A 17,313-nucleotide genomic window follows, 5' to 3' on the forward strand; every position below is an offset into this window, starting at 1 on the left:
AGGTCAAGTCCTTGAAATGAAAATGCTAGAGCCGTAAAAAAAATAAATAATAATAATCTTTGGCATATCTTTTCTAATGGGGGTCCGCAGGCTAATGAGTGTCAATTCGGGGGGTCCTTGACATGAAAAAGTTTGGGTACCACTGACCTGAGACAAACGGTTTTGTAGGATGGCTACAAAATAAAGAAACCTTGGCCGTGTGTGGGTTGGGATGATCAGTTCAACACTTCGGTCAGAAAACAACCGGACTTGAAAAATGATCGGCAATGATTTCCACTTAATTGCGCACAGACTTTGAATCTCATGCTACAACTGAGAAAATGGTGCATTTAGTATACTAGCCCTTACCCGTTGTGAGGTATTTGCCCCCCTCTTGTGGCCGTGGGGGGGTACTGCGCCCGGAGCGTTTTTAATTCAGTAATAAATCTTGCATCCTTTGGTATTCTTCTCCTGATAAACTACACGGTTTGCACACATCTCACCATGCACAACGGCGACAGGTAGCCTGTCCACACATGGACCGCTACTTTGCATTCATATTCATGTCATATTGACAGTACAATACCCATTTTTGCATTTTTTAATCCACTAATAAATTCATTATAAATCATGAATGTGTCAAATTGGAAAAAGGGCTCCATTAAGACCTCCATATAATTATGGTCCATGCCTGTGTGAAAAGTGGGAGTGATTGGGGCAGCCAATGTTGAGATAAAGCGCTGTCAGGGACATTCAGACAGACAGACAGACAGACATTCGCTGAATTTTAGTATGATGATGATATGATGATGATGATAGCGCTTTACGTAAATTGTGAATTATACATTCACACACACACATTCACACACCGATTGCGGCGGAAGCCATGCAAGGCACCAACCAGCACATCGGGAGCAATTAGGGGTTCAGTGTCTTGCCCAAGGACACTTCGACATGTAGACAGGAGGAGGAGGAGGAGCCGGGATTCGAACCGCCGACCCATGGATCATTGGACGACCTGCTCTATACCTCCTAAGCCACAGTCGCCCCCCCAGGAGAAGGAAGCGTACCGCTTTTTGGTCAGGTTTGGTCCGCTTTGGCCTTTTTAAATTCCTCTAGGTCGTCCTCAGAAGAGCCCTCCTCCATCCATCCATCGTCACTTCCAGACTCCAGTCATTCCCGGCTCCAAAACCTTCACAGTCTTGCACACAATGTAGGCTCTACTGTATCTCAAAATGTAATGATAGAAGGTTAAAGATAAAGAACACTTTTTATTATCCATTAAATTAAACATAACGTGAAAGTTTGCCTTTGGCAACATGGCATACAATATACGACAGACAATGAAACGAGTAATAAAATAAACCACACCCACCCACACACACACACACTTAAAGCTGCTAGAAGCAATAATATGTAATTTTTTTAAATTTTAATTGCTTTTTTTCTTATATTCAGACAGCCAGCAATGGGTAAAACGCTCCCACTGTGACACATCTAGGAGCCGCAATGTGCATTCAAATATTTTCCTAGAAACCTGATTGGTTAGTCATTGCGAACGGGATTCTTTCGACCAATGACAAAGCTTCTTGGAACATCTTTGAATGCAGATTGGAGCCCCTAGATGTGTTCTAGGTGTGTGTTCTACCCATTGGCTGGCTGTCTGAATACCAAAAAAGAAAAAAAGTCATTACATTTTGACATATTATTTGCTTATAGCAGCTGCTGCTTCAACCAATTCTAGGCACCAATGAAAATCTTACTTTTAGTTTCCAGGCCCTCTAGTGAACGCACATTCGCACAAGGCACCTCGCCAATGTTGGACGATTCAAACTACATTGGTAGTGAGCTTGTTAAGACCCCAAGGGCTCCATTTGTCACCGCTAAACCCCTTATCCCTAAACGTCTTTGCCTTGTCAACGTGTCAACGTGTAGATCGGCTTGAACTATTCAAAAATGTTTTTCAAAATAGTAAAAAAAAAGGCAAAGTTTAGGGATAAGGGATTTAGCAGTGACGGAAATGGAGCCCTAAATATCACTAAGTACTACTAGTCTCGTTTTTGCCCTCGGCTCACACACACACACCAATAACTCACTGGATTTAATGCTCTGAACTGAACATTACAATCATATAGAACTAGCAACCAACCACAAAAGCAAATAGTATCCAATAGCTGTGAGGTGACTGCCGAGGTTTGGAAGAATGCTTTGACTTAGTACAGTACAGACTAACTTAAATAAACAAGTGCCTGTTTGTTTTCCCTTTGAAATAAATAAATAATGAAATGATAAGCTTCAGAATATTTTCTATCGTATCTCGTGGACCTTAGTCTCTAGAACTTCTTTGTGCACTCTGGGCTACGTGCAATAAGGACTACTGTGTGTGTGCAATATGGATCTGACAATATTGAATGTCTATTTCTTTATTTATCGCCTTATATTATATATGCTTAATTTAATTATTTAATGTCTACTGCTTTTACTGCATTTACTTACTGACCGGCACACTGGATGTATGTATCACTTTTTAGTTTTTACTGACACGTTTGCACTCTGGTGAGATGCGAAGACACCTTTCGCTGTACTGTACTGTACTGTACTGTACTGTACTCTACTGTACTGTACTGTACTCTACTGTACTGTACTGTACTGTACTGTACATTGACAATAAATTGAATCTCATCTCATGAATTGAATCTCTCATTTTCAGTCACAGTTCCCGGCAGATCAACACGTTTGATATTTTGTTTTACGATACGGATTTTAAGGTCCATCCATGCATAAAGCTCCACTTGGACGGATGACTGAAAGCTACGATGGCGGATTGATTTTATACTCTTACGATGTTGTCCCACGACAGGACTCGACACGCTCGTGTCAGCGGTGCGACGTGCAGTGAGCTTGCAGCAGGGTCGGGGGGGGGGGTCGGGGGTCTTGGGGTCTCATTTCTCAAAGAGGGAGCTCAGGTTGCCTTTGACTCTGCGTTCCTTCTCGATGCTCTCGAAGGTTGGCGTCCCGTGCGGCAGGCCCAAGAGCTCACGCTCCGAGACCATGATTCCTTCAGCCTCCCCTAGGCAGACACAACGAAACATACATACATATGTTAGTCCTTCTATTCCTGACTGACAAATAGCAAGTCTGTGAAGCAAAGTTATCATGGTTTTTGTGTAAATAATGTATTCTCATTAATTAATAATAGACCAGTTGTGATTAATCTTTGGTTTCTTGTTTCCTTAGGAGACAGCCCATAGTATGCTCACGACAGTAATATAGGGCACCGAAGTCTGACGTCAATATCGGTAGAGGGCGCAAACCCACAGGTTCATGTACTTTATATTTGCATTGTAATCCCCATAGGGGGATTTTAGATCACCTCATATAAGAACTGTGTTTGAAAAATAAACATGTCATCCTGGCCGTTTCACTCATATGGATATGAAGAATCAACTGACTGAGAGAAAACGCTATTTTCGCTAGAAGCAGACTGTATCATATATGAGTGACTGGCTGTCGCAAACGATACAGAGACACCTCCCTGACAATAACGCAGAGACAGCTTGTTTATTTTTGGACCACAACGCTTATATGAAACGCTTTTAAGATGACCCCATGCTATTCTCCATAGAGAAATGACTTCCGTGAACCAGGGCATGAGCGGGTGACGTCAGGACTTCGGCGCTCTAATGGCTGCACTTTAGCCAGAAACTGGAGAAGTCCCCTAGGGTAGGTAGCCTCACAAAAAACATGCAGTAATTCCTGGTCTCTAAACTGCCTCCCTCTGGCCAGCCGGGGCGCCTGATGGAGGGGAAAGGAACTGGTTGGAATAACGTGTTCCTTCCACGCGCTACGTCCAACCAGGGAAACTCCCCCCTGTCAGGTGTAAAGGAGCAACTTGGACACTCAGGCATGAAGGAAGCATGAGTTCAAGTCCGTTGCTCTCCCCAGGTCGGCGGAGGGTGTGTAGTTAGGTGATTAGGTGAAGAATGGGTTACAAAATCGTGGGATAAAAATGATAGAACAAAAAACTGGAGAAGCATTTGTCTGAGAAGTCTTACCTCTCATGCGGTAGATCAGAGTTCCATAGGCCATGTCTATCTGATAAGCCAATACAAAACTGAGAGGGACTATGGGGGCAAACAGAGCCGGTCTCCTCCTCTTTATGGCACTAATGGAAGGGAAAGAAAATAAATGGATGTCTTCTCATCACCATGCCTTAAGAATGACATAGAATTATGCGTGCATCATACGAATACATGACAATAAACACATTCAGAAAACGAAGATGTTTGTGTGTACGATTTTGTGCAGCATGCTCAACATTTTTGATACGCACGCTCACAAGTACTCTATGTGTGCATGCGCAGGAATGAGGGCTAAAGTGGAATGTGTCACATTAAAGGAGAATTCCATGCTAGAATGCTTTCTTACCTTTCCTTGTAGTTGTTACGTCCCCACCAAAGAGGTCCAGGTGTTTTTTTGTGCAAAAGCTCCTTATTGGATATTTCCCCTACCATAAGCACTCAATGAATTGCATTGAATGGGAATTGAATGGGGCTATGGGGTGTTGTGCTAATTTGCTTATTTCCATCGAAATAATTAGTAACCTGTGCCGCTTGGGATATTATTTACATTATGAAGAGAGGATATATACAACAAATATATAATTTTGAGCGATGGAAATATGCGAATTAGCACAACACCCCATAGCCCCATTCAATGCAATGCAATTAATTTAGGGCTTATGGTAGGGGAAATAGCCAATAAGGAGCTTTTGCACAAAATAACACCTGGACCTCTTTGGTGGGGACGTAACAACTACAAAGAAAGGTAAGAAAGCCTTTTAGTATGGAATTCTCCTTTAAGAACACACATCAAATGAACATATTCATTATATTTGGCGATTGCTTGTGCGTGTGTGGTGTATGAACAGGCCTATCTGTTTTTTATTTGTTTAAAAAAAAAAAGTGTGTTAATAAAGACTCACCCCGCTGTGAGCCCCAGAGTGGCCAATGCGAAGAAACTTCCAAAGTAATTGAGGAACTCTCTGGACCAGGCGATCTGCATGGCCACCTGTCTCTCCCTCATCTGGTTCTGCATCAGGATCTGACGTTCCATCTACACACAGTCACACACACACACACACACACGGAAGAATAGTATGTACTAAAAGTACCATAACAGATGGGCCCAATACAAACTAATACAGTACAGTACAGTCCATAACAGCCTCTGCTGCATCTCCTACAAACCAAGTGCTGACTGCTGACAATAGAAAATGTGTGCCACACACGTGTATGCATGTGCGGTTTGGGTCAGTTTAATTCAAAATGGATTTATTTGCATTAAATGTAGAAAAGTATTTGACAAAGATTGTTGTTAAATATATATATATATATATATATATATATATATATATATATTCTTTTAATATTTATATCAGGATTTGTTAAAGAATATAATTTACACACCAGATGCCACTGCCAAACAATGAGCTAAATAAGTGGGTCCCAATTTTTTTCATGTCAAGGACCCATGAGATTATTATATAATAATTCATATATTTACGGCTCTAGCAGTGATTCTCAACCCGTTTAATTTCAAGGACCCCCCCAGTTTGACACGCATTATTAGTCTACGGACCCCCCGTTTAATGGCATTTCTATCTCTGGGACCCCCAATTTATATTGTAAAATCAATGTTAATTTAACTCTGAGAGTGTACAAATTTGTACACCCTCAGAGTTACAGACCCATATAAAGGGTCCATTTGGTTGGTTCCAAACTATCATTTAGCTGGGGATCCCCTGGAACTCCCTCAAGGACCCCCGTGGGGGTCCCCGGCCCAAATCCCACTTTGAAAAACCACTGTCTATGAATAGACTGTGAGGTATGACCTTATGCACATAATAATGAATTGCATTTTCATAGCGCTTTACAATGGTTCATTCATTCATACATTGGGAGGTGAAGGTTCATTCATTCATACATTGGGAGGTGAAGGTTCATTCATTCATACAATGGGAGGTGAAGGTTCATTCATTCATACATTGGGAGGTGAAGGTTCATTCATTCATACACTGGGAGGTGAAGGTTCATTCATGCATACATTGGGAGGTGAAGGTTCATTCATTCATACATTGGGAGGTGAAGGTTCATTCATGCATACATTGGGAGGTGAAGGTTCATTCATGCATACATTGGGAGGTGAAGGTTCATTCATTCATACGTTGGGAGGTGAAGGTTCATTCATTCATACATTGGGAGGTGAAGGTTCATTCATTCATACATTGGGAGGTGAAGCGGTGAACAGTCGACGCCAGCGTCCTCACTTCCCCACATTCACACACCGACGCTGGCGAGCTCACACCGACCGACTCATTGGAGGCAGTGTAGGGTTCAGTGTCTTCTTGCCCAAGGACACTTCCACATGTGGGACAGGAGGAGGAGGAGCCGGGATTCGAACCGCCGACCCAGGGATCATTGGACGTCCTGCTCTCTACCTCCTGAGCCACAGCCGCCCATAACAGTAGAGCATGAAGACCCCCTGGCCAGCATGTCAATCACAGCTCCTCTCTCTCTCTCTCTCTCTCTCACCTGTAGCCTTGCATTGTGAAGCATAAACTCCTGCTGCTTCTTGAAGTTAGCATCCATGGACTTAGACACCATGAACCCCATCGTGATGGTTTATCTATGTTGCTGTTGGACTGAAAGAAGACACAGCACACAAAAAAACACAAGTATTTAAATTATTGTACAGTCATTGCCAGCCAGCCACCGTTCATTCACATCATCACTCAGATATCAACCCTCCTGTTAGTTTTCTCAACAAAAAAAAACATTCCCGTAAAAATATCCCGCATTTTAAAACCTTTCCGCTTAAAAGAAAAGATTGGCGATAAGAAAGTGTCAACTCATGTATGTTGTCACTGACAGATGTGCTACAATACAAACCAGAAAGGCAAAGGCAGCCACAACTGTTAAATCAAAACCGTTTCTGTCACTTAAATCCACATCAACGAACGAAGTGTCTGTACGTACCTAACGCTGTAGATGATTATAACTACCGTATCTCATGTACAATTAGAGGTAGTTATATTATATTATATTTGCTCAAGCTAACAGGCTTAGCTGCCAAAGTTCCACCAAGGACAACATGCTTCTGGATCAAAACACGCACACAAATACACAAGCACCGCCCAATTAAAAGCACAACGCCGTCTCATTGGCCGAGCACTCTGACAGAGGACAGGCCAGCGACCAATCCGCGTTCAACTGTAACATTGCGTCACCAGGCCGGAAAGCCTGTCTCTCAGTGAGATCCGGTCACACACACGCACGCACACCACACACACAAACACACACGCAGTTTCCGTATCTGCTCTAGCCCAAACCGGATCAGCAACCTGCAGAGCGAATTGACCCCTTGACCCCCCAGTCTAGCGAATAACACACAAACTTGTTATTAAACAGCCTAATTTTTTTTCTTTCTACCAAACGTCTTTCCAGAACATAGCCTACTCTTTTTAGATATGTTCTAAATGCTCCCAATGTCTGTGTACTAGCTTAAACCTGCCACACACACACACACACACACACACACACACACACACACACTTAAACTCACCAGTTTTATTGACTGCTTTACATTCCCATTACATAAAATAAAAATCTTCCTTCAAGTTTTAGACTTCAAGATGGGAGGTCGACTCCTCGTTTTAAAAGGCCCAACTTTAGGCTTTAGCACTTAAAGTTAGGCTATACTTGACCCAGTGCAAAAAAAAGTAGGACAAAGTGAAAGTGAATTACAGAAGGTCTTCCCAAAGAGATCAACGCTGTCACAGTAATACTAATAGTATAGTAAGAGTTTTTTTCTTCTAAAGCAGTGTGGTCCGGGGACCCCCAGGGGGCCCTTGAAGGCATTCCAGGGGGGCCCCCAGCTAAATGATAGTTTGGAACCAAATGGAACCCTTATATGGGTCTGTAACTCTGAGTGTACAAATGGAACCAAATTGACCCCAGTCAGATTTTACAATATATAAATTGGGGTCCCAGAGATAGAAATTCCATTCAATGGGGGGTCCGTGGACTAATGTATGTCAAACTGGGGGGGGGGGGGGTCCTTGAAATTAAAATGGTTGAGAATCACTTCTAGAGCTGTAAACATGTTCTCTTATGGGGGAGGGGTCCCTGACATGTTTTTTAAATGGGGGGTCTGCAGGCTAATAAGTGTCAATTTGGGGGGTCATCGACATGAAAAGGTTTGGGAACCACTGTTCTAAAGGACCCAGCTGTGTCGCGGCAATACCGTATAGAATAAAATTAGAACACGAAACCAATTCCCTTTAGTCTCTTTTTGACCGACAAGCAAAAATTGGCTTATTGGACATCGTTTTTGGAAGAACAGCAGAAGATTTGATATTCATGGGAGCATAAACTCAAAAATATTTTTAAACAAGCATATTATTAACCCATTCTGAACGGGAACTCATTTTGGTGTTAGCATCGTGTCGTGCTTTAGCTATTTAAAAATAGCAGATCTACAAGCTCATAGCGCGCCACCGAGTGGCGCGCTACGAGCTTGTAGATCTGCTGTTTTTGAAAAATCGACAGAACGACTGACATTTTTAGAATCTGATCTCAGGTCAGAATGGGTTAATCAGACCAGTGTGTGTCCAGTGGAAACCTCGTATGAATCTGATCTCAGGTCAGAATGGGTTAAACAAGCATATTATTAACTATTCAGACCATAAATATGTGCTTTTAAGTTTTAGCCATTGCTTTTAATGCACGACAGAAGGAATTCTGGGCAAGACCATCTGAACTGTGAATATCTCTTAACCCATTCTGACCTGAGATCAGATTCATACGAGGTTTCCACTGGACACACACTGGTCTGATGAACCCATTCTGACCTGAGATCAGATTCTAAAAATGTCAGTCGTTCTTCGATTTTTCAAAAATAGCAGACCTACAAGCTCGTATCGCGCCACTCGGTGGCGCGCTACGAGCTTGTAGATCTGCTATTTTTCAATAGCTAAAGCACGACATGATGCTAACACCAAAATGGGTTCCCGTTCAGAATGGGTTAATAGACCAGAACAAGTGGTCTACTTTCTTTGAACTTTTTAGTGGATTATATCCACACAAAAGAAAAAAAGAAAAACGTTCTATGTATTCATTGGTTTAATGCATATTAACCATGTCTGTATAGCTCAACCCGAAAGGCTGCAACGTTCTGTAACATTAAAGTTGTAACAATTTAAAAACATTAAATTGTTAAATTTTAACAAACAGGTGAAGTTGAGTGTTCCGTCCTCTCTCTCTGTTTCACTATGAAACAGATGAAGGGGGGGGGGGGGAAAGTTCTAAAAACCTCAATTGGGTTATAGATCATTTTAAAAACAGAAATGTGAAAATCCAAAGGGATTAAAAAAACTAAAAAGCAGGAAAGCAAAAAATGTAAAAGTCACAGTTGGATGCCACTGGCACAGCAGTGTCTCAATAAATAAAGCACAAAGAATCCTCTCCAACAGACAGTCGACCACACAGAGATTTCGATGGACGCCGAATGAGTTACACCTGTAACTCTAAAACACACAGAACTACTGTGAGAGAATGCCATAAGATGCCGGAAACAATTGACTATAGCAACATAGAAATGGGTTAAATTTGCATCTTTTAGGACATCATCTTTCAGGTGACCTTTATAATCCAAATTGATTTAAGAAACTTGAAATGCCATAAAAAAAATCTAGTCTCCATAATCTTTCCAAAAATCATGTTGATATATATATATATTTGTTTAAGAGGGAAATTAAAATAGAACTGAGGCGCGGGAGTAGACAGTTTAAATCCAAGGATTTCCTGCAGGCTCATTAGAAGTTTAACCCTAATTCCACACAGAGGTCTGTCTCGATGGAGTTTCTTGCATCAGCCTTGGGGCCGATTCGTTGTACACACAAACCCAAATCTTTCCACAGCTCGTCTCCGGCAACTAAGCCATGGAGTCCAGATTTATATTTAGCACACACAACATGGCAGGTCGTCTAACTCACAACGTTGCGGTTTTGTTTTTTAAATGTATAACTGACACCACGCTATAGACAGGAACGCCCATAAACGTCACATCCGGTTTTAGCCCAGGGTAAGAATTTTCTATGGCTAGTGCCAATGCAACTTATTCCAATGCTTAATCACATACGGACAAACATCTATGCCGATAATATCAAACTTGCGGAGGTATACAGCGTGCCTTGTCTTGTCCACGCGGGCAACAGATCTTTCAACGTGTGGCATTGCAAATACGTTTGATAATCGCTATACTCTGCGCAATATTGTTTTGGAAATGCCGCAAATTGCATTGCAGTGAACGAGAGCAAATCACAACTTCCCCCGGGGGTGGTGACTCCGCCCTGAATACGCTGTGTGGTGTCAGTCTATTATGTTGTAATTTAGCTATTCGAAAATAGCAGATCTACAAGCTCATAGCGCGCCACCGAGTGGCGCGCTACGAGCTTGTAGGTCTGCTATTTTTTGAAAAATCGTGAAAATGGGGCACAAACCAGTTGGAATATTCTTTCAGAGTGACCGATTTTAACTCAAATCTTTGCTTCTGGGGTTGCCCCTGGAACAACATGTTTTGAGATGGGGGTCGGCGGCCCATTACATATAATTTCTGGAGTCCTTGACATGAAATATTGAGTGATATAGGCCTAGAAACATAAGTGTTTCAGAAAAATGTTTAGAAGACATTTTAGAAATGTCGACGTCGGGCCTAAATGGGTTAAGCACCTACAAAAAAGTATCCGTTTAGTGTGGCTCTCAATGTTCCTTATATATATATATATATTCTCTATAAAATATCACTTTTCTGAAATCTCTGAGGTCGGTTCTTCAAGAAGATTCCTTGTTAAAAGAAAAAAAAATAGTTTTTAAGCAGCCAAACCATCTTTATACCAACAAACAACCTGCGATTCGTCAATTTAAAACTGTGAGGGTCAAACGCCCTTTAGAGGGCAGAAGACTTTGTTCTTTATATTGTTCAAGTAATCCAAGTGGAATAGAGTAGCCCTGAAGTTTATTTTTCTTTCTTTTCGTCTATTCTATAGCATTAACCCATTCTGACCGGGCACCCATTTTGGTGTTGGCATCATGTTATGCTTTAGCTATTGAAAAATAGCAGATCTACAAGCTCATATCGCGCCACCGAGTGGCGCGATACGAGCTTGTAGGTCTGCTATTTTTGAAAAATTCGAAGAACGACTGACATTTTTAGAATCTGATCTCAGGTCAGAATGGGTTAATCAGACCAGTGTGTGTCCAGTGGAAACCTCGTATGAATCTGATCTCAGGTCAGAATGGGTTAAAATCGTGTCCCTTTTCTCTGCTGATGGACTGTGTGTGTGTGTGTGTGTGTGTGTGTGTGTGTGTGTAAATGACATGTTGAGGAGAGGTAAAGTGCCAATTAGAATGATGGCATATTCACAAGATATCCACCACCGCAAAGGCTCAGTTCATCTTGGTGGCAAAAGGGCTGTGAGATCCATATCCTAAATGCCTCGTCATTCGTTGCACTTTGACGAGTGAAACAAACCCAGATATATATATAATAATTAACCCATTCTGACCTGAGATCAGATTCATACGAGGTTTCCACTGGACACACACTGGTCTGATGAACCCATTCTGACCTGAGATCAGATTCTAAAAATGTCACAGTCGTTCTTCGATTTTTCAAAAATAGCAGACCTACAAGCTCGTAGCGCGCCACTCGGTGGCGCGCTACGAGCTTGTAGATCTGCTATTTTTCAATAGCTTAAAGCATAACATGATGCTAACACCAAAACGGGTTCCCGGTCAGAATGGGTTAAAAGGTAGGATTCAGGTCAGTGCGATTTAAGATTGTTTATGCTAATATTTCAAGGGATGAAAGTTGTGCTTTGTGGTTTGGAGTGTGGCCTATAATGGGCAGAGAGAGAAAGAGAGACAAACAAACAGGGCCATGGGGGGGGGGGGGGGGGGGGGATCCCTTCTGCATCCCGAGCCAACCTAGCAGCCTAGTTTTCTCAACACACATTCTGTGCGTCCGCTGAAGCTCACACAGTGGATAATATACAAGCATAGCGACGCTCAAAACGTCACGTGTTGTGTTCCGTTGTTTTAGGGTAATAATCGACTGGTGAAGATTGGATTGTGCTATAATAATAATAATAATAATATGCCCATCCAGCTATAAGCACCACGGCGGATTTTGGCAAAATCAAATAGATCACACCTTTACACTCTTTAAAAAGGTCCAATAGAAATAATAATTTTAATTTGCCTCAAAAGAATGGTGGGTAACACTTTACAATAACGACCTATTAGAAGACTCCCCAGGGTCTAGGAAGACTCCACCAGGGTCTAGGAAGACTCCACCAGGGTCTAGGAAGACTCCACCAGGGTCTAGGAAGACTCCACCAGGGTCTAGGAAGACTCCACCAGGGTCTAGGAAGACTCCCCAGGGTCTAGGAAGACTCCCCAGGGTCTAGGAAGACTCCACCAGGGTCTAGGAAGACTCCACCAGGGTCTAGGAAGACTCCACCAGGGTCTAGGAAGACTCCACCAGGGTCTAGGAAGACTCCACCAGGGTCTAGGAAGACTCCACCAGGGTCTAGGAAGACTCCACCAGGGTCTAGGAAGACTCCACCAGGGTCTAGGAAGACTCCCCAGGGTCTAGGAAGACTCCACCAGGGTCTAGGAAGACTCCCCAGGGTCTAGGAAGACTCCACCAGGGTCTAGGAAGACTCCACCAGGGTCTAGGAAGACTCCACCAGGGTCTAGGAAGACTCCACCAGGGTCTAGGAAGACTCCACCAGGGTCTAGGAAGACTCCACCAGGGTCTAGGAAGACTCCACCAGGGTCTAGGAAGACTCCCCAGGGTCTAGGAAGACTCCACCAGGGTCTAGGAAGACTCCCCAGACCCCAGAGTGGCACTAAGACGATCTAGGGTTCATTGAAAGGTTTGGTTTTTTTTGGGTAACCCGTTCCAGACTGGTTTTGGGCTGCAGAAGGAGGGGCGTATCTCGTCGATTCTGTCCAGTGTTTAAAGAAGCTCCTTTTGAAGACATCCCATGGGACAGACTCTGTCCCAGGCGAGGACATCCCATGGGACAGACTCTGTCCCACACCAGGACATCCCATGGGACAGACTCTGTCCCACACCAGGACATCCCATGGGACAGACTCTGTCCCACACCAGGACATCCCATGGGACAGACTCTGTCCCACACCAGGACATCCCATGGGACAGACTCTGTCCCAGGCGAGGACATCCCATGGGACAGACTCTGTCCCACACCAGGACATCCCATGGGACAGACTCTGTCCCACACCAGGACATCCCATGGGACAGACTCTGTCCCACACCAGGACATCCCATGGGACAGACTCTGTCCCACACCAGGACATCCCATGGGACAGACTCTGTCCCACACCAGGACATCCCATGGGACAGACTCTGTCCCACACCAGGACATCCCATGGGACAGACTCTGTCCCACAACAGGGTCTTTCTGTTAGGACTGCTTGGGACAATGCGAGGTAGAGTCTGTGTTTAGGACTTCTATCATGGTTCTGGTCGAAGGGAAGGTCTCTGCTACAGATGGAAGACTCTGGTACCAGCTTGGTAAACTGCAGAGGGAGAAAAGGAGAAAGATGATTAACCCATTTTGGACTGAGGTCGATTAAAAAAAAAGGCTTCTAAATCCTAACATTTTTCTGAAAAACCCATGTTTCTATGTCAGTGGTGCTCAACCTTTTTCATGTCAAGGACCCCCAGAATTATCTCTATTGGGCCACGGACCCCCCCCCCCCCCCCCCCCCATCTCAAAATATGTAGTTCCAGGGACCCCCCAGAAGCCAATAATTGAGTTGAGTTGAGTTGTTGTTCGTTCTGAAATATATATTCAAAGCCACTCGGTGGCACGCTATGAGCTTGTAGATCTGCTATTTTTCAATAGCTAAAGCATGACATAATGCTTGAAACACCAAAAGGGGTTAACGGCCAACCCAACCTAACAGTAAAACCACTTTGTTGAGTTGGTGAATGATACATACTTCAGAATTCAGAGAATTGAATATACTTCATAATTGGAGTTAATTGATTTGGGGTCCCAAAATCTTGAGTGTTACGACCCCCAGAACTACGAGGAGTCCATTATTAAACCCAGAAATAATCATTGTAACGAACCATTTGATCACTCATTTGAGTATTTGAGTATTGAGATTATCGGTTCAAAAGGAAAGAATGTAAAGGTTTTGTCATTAAGATAATTCAGTAATGATCCAGTAATTCATGCGTTGCACTCAAAGGATTGTCATTTTGATATAAAAACAGTTAATGCTGAGCAATAGTAATTCAGAGGATCATTGTCAAATGTTATCGATGTATTTGTGACTTTATGATTTTCGTATAGTTTTACAGTATTCAGCTTTGCTACAATATGGTTTGTCAATTGTTTTCGTCAGAAGCCATAATATATGTAACATTTGTGTACCGTTTGTGTGTTTTTCCACCTATAGTTCTTACGGTGTTTCTGGAATAAAGCATTCTAAATCATCAGTTCGAGAGCTCATCCTTTTATCAGCCGGGGTTGCTTACAATCATCATAAAAAATTTAAAACCCTAAATGTCCCCAGTTGTCCTCACCTCTTCAGGTTCATCCAGCTCTTGGCTGTTTTACTGAAGCCATCTGGGCTCGGTGTGGTCATGGCCTCAAAGTCCACCAGCTGAAACCCAGGGGGAAAGAATTAGGGATGCACGGAATTCTTGGCCGAAACGAATACCGAATATAGGAAACAGTTGGGGCAGAGGTGGCCGAACGGTTTGCGGAGCGGTCTTGATATCGGAAGGTCGCTAGTTCGTATCCCCGGGGCCGGCACGTTAAAATGACCACCGCCGAAGTGCCCTTGAGCAAGGCATTGAATCTCTACCATGAAATGTTCTATGAGCAGGGCCTGGCTGTAAACAAGTTATTGAGCTTAGTCCAGTTACCCTGCAGGGTAAACATAGTACCTTTCCTTTCCTTAGTCCAGTTACCCTGCAGGGTAAACATAGTACCTTTCCTTTCCTTGGCCGAAAACAGAATACCCGAATATAATTTATATTATATATAATTTTTTTCCTACAATTGCTGTCATGACCGTACCTTAAAGCTACCTGATTTATGGCAAAACTTAACTTAAATAATAATCACTATTATGGGTCCATAAAACATTTATTCAGCTCTTTTGATTTGAATGCATTAATTGCATACACTATTATTCTGTCATATACAGTATTTTCTGCCTATTCGGGCCGAAACAGAATGGGCCGAAAAATCGAAGAACGACTGACATTTTTTAGAATCTGATCTCAGGTCAGAATGGGTTAATCAAACCAGCGTGTGTCCAGGTGGAAACCTCGTTATGAATCTGATCTCAGGTCAGAATGGGTTAAAAAAAATATATATATATATTTTACCTTTCCTTTGGGGATCCTGCCAATGACCTCCTTACCACTGGCCATCAGCGCCCCCATCACCACAGAGTACGCCACCACGCTGCAGAGAAACACAGGAGGAGGGGAAGCACAAGGTCAGGACAACGCTCTCACATGGGGGCGCGATCGGAGCACACTGTGCAATAGAGCACCGAAGTCTGACGTCACTGTCAGTATAGAGGGCGTCAGTCCCCAGGTTCATGTATTTGTTTAGTTGCATTGAAATCCCCATTGAGGCGATTTTAGATCGCCTCATATAACAACTGTGTTTGAAAAATAAACATGTCACCCCGGCCGCTTCACTCATATGGATATGAAGAATCAACTGACTGAGAGAAAACGCTAATGTTACTGCTGCTGAATAAGTTAGATTTCCGCTAGAAGCAGACTGTATCATATATGAGTGACTGACTGTTGCAAACTATACAGAGACACCTCCCTAAACAATAACGCAGAGACATCTTGTTTATTTTCGGACCACAACGCTTATAGTAGACGATATTAAGATCACCCCATGTTATTCTCCATAGAGAAATTACTTCCGCGAACCAGGGGAATCGTCGGGATGAGCGAGTTACGTCAGGACTTCGGTGCTCTATGCAAGCCAATGGGAGAGTGTGCTCCGGTGCGGATATTCCCGAACGCATCCCCTGATTTAATCTCTTTTAGTACACGGGAACTCTATAGAAAATACAGGATCAACCTCAATCTAATTACATAAAAAACACTCCTTTGGGCTATTAATAACAGCCATAGCCGTCATCACAAATGTGATGAGGTCAGCACGGCTACGTATGGCCGTTATTATTAGCCCAAGGAGTGTTTTTATGCAAAACTAATGCTTGGAATGGACTCGGCATCATGGAAACACCCTAGTTTGACATGTCAATTCAATTCAATTCAATTCAATTCAAAGGGCTTTATTGGCATGAGAAAACATACGTTTACATTGCCAAAGCAGAAAGAACAATACAACAATACAGCAATACAATCAAAACAGAAATTATGTACATTTGAAGGTCAGAATCTTCAATAGATCAAATTCTATGTACCAAGGTCACTCAATGCAGGTATAGTGCAGGAATATACACAATGATTAGTCTTTAGGGTGGTTGTGTTCCATTTGATATCCTTCTCCTATCACAGCAACTCACAAATCTTGCTGCTGTGTTTGCACATTGTTGTACTTCGCCCAGCAGATATGGGAGTTTTTTGTCATTGGTCATGTTTTCAAAATCTCTGTGTGTGGTTGTGATCTGTGGGAAGTATGTGTCTCTGATGTCTTGGTACAATGGACAGATGGTTAGGAAGTGTAGCTCGGTTTCCACTTAGTTTAGTGTGCAGTGGGTGCATAGTCTGTCTTCTCTCGGGATACAGGTCTGCCTATGACGGCCTTTCTCGATTGCGAGACTGTGCTCACTGAGTCTGTACCTAGTTAAGATTTTTCTTTGTTTTGGGTATATCATATCACATATCACATTATGCTACTTAAAGCAAAAGGAAACGTGTATATATATATATATATAGATATTTGCCTTATATTGGATGTCTATGGCGGCCATACTGTATACAGGCCATTTTCAACACTTTCCCCTCAAGCAATTCCAGGCTGTTAATCAGGATATATTGAAGATACAAAATCAGCTGAGTTTGGGTTTTTTTGCAATTAGATTTGAGGTCAAATTACATTATTATTACTGGACTATTTACAATCATACCAAGATCATTAATGTCGCTGTCGACAGAAACCTTGCATCTACAATTTTTTTTTTCAATAAACGGATAAAAGAACCTTGGTTCCAGGAGTAGTTACAT

At 42.7% G+C, this 17,313-nt stretch overlaps 2 protein-coding genes across 3 annotated transcripts in view; both read right to left on the minus strand.

Annotated features, from left to right (window-relative positions):
* Positions 1-1,236: 1,236 nt before the first annotated feature.
* Positions 1,237-7,137, minus strand: plgrkt (plasminogen receptor, C-terminal lysine transmembrane protein). The gene is made up of 5 exons (XM_080790826.1): positions 7,017-7,137; positions 6,573-6,682; positions 4,964-5,094; positions 4,035-4,144; positions 1,237-3,049 (listed from the first exon to the last, which is right to left on the minus strand). Exons 2-5 carry the CDS (start codon positions 6,651-6,653, stop codon positions 2,922-2,924), a joined length of 450 nt encoding a protein of 149 aa, XP_080646952.1. The 5' UTR covers positions 6,654-6,682; positions 7,017-7,137; the 3' UTR covers positions 1,237-2,921.
* A 6,173-nt stretch (positions 7,138-13,310) lies between these two features.
* Positions 13,311-17,313, minus strand: part of ttc13 (tetratricopeptide repeat domain 13) — a 34,200-nt gene continuing 30,197 nt past the window's right edge. For both annotated transcript variants that reach the window (XM_080790406.1, XM_080790405.1), the window contains exons 21-23: positions 15,481-15,559; positions 14,668-14,747; positions 13,311-13,649 (exon numbers count right to left, since the gene is read on the minus strand). In XM_080790406.1, coding sequence (XP_080646532.1) covers positions 13,535-13,649; positions 14,668-14,747; positions 15,481-15,559 — 274 coding nt within the window. In that variant the 3' untranslated portion in view covers positions 13,311-13,534. The remainder of the gene's footprint in view (positions 13,650-14,667; positions 14,748-15,480; positions 15,560-17,313) is intronic.

This window comes from Protomyctophum bolini, assembly GCF_963924005.1.
Source record: "Protomyctophum bolini genome assembly, chromosome: 19".
Taxonomy (NCBI): Eukaryota; Metazoa; Chordata; class Actinopteri; order Myctophiformes; family Myctophidae; genus Protomyctophum; species Protomyctophum bolini.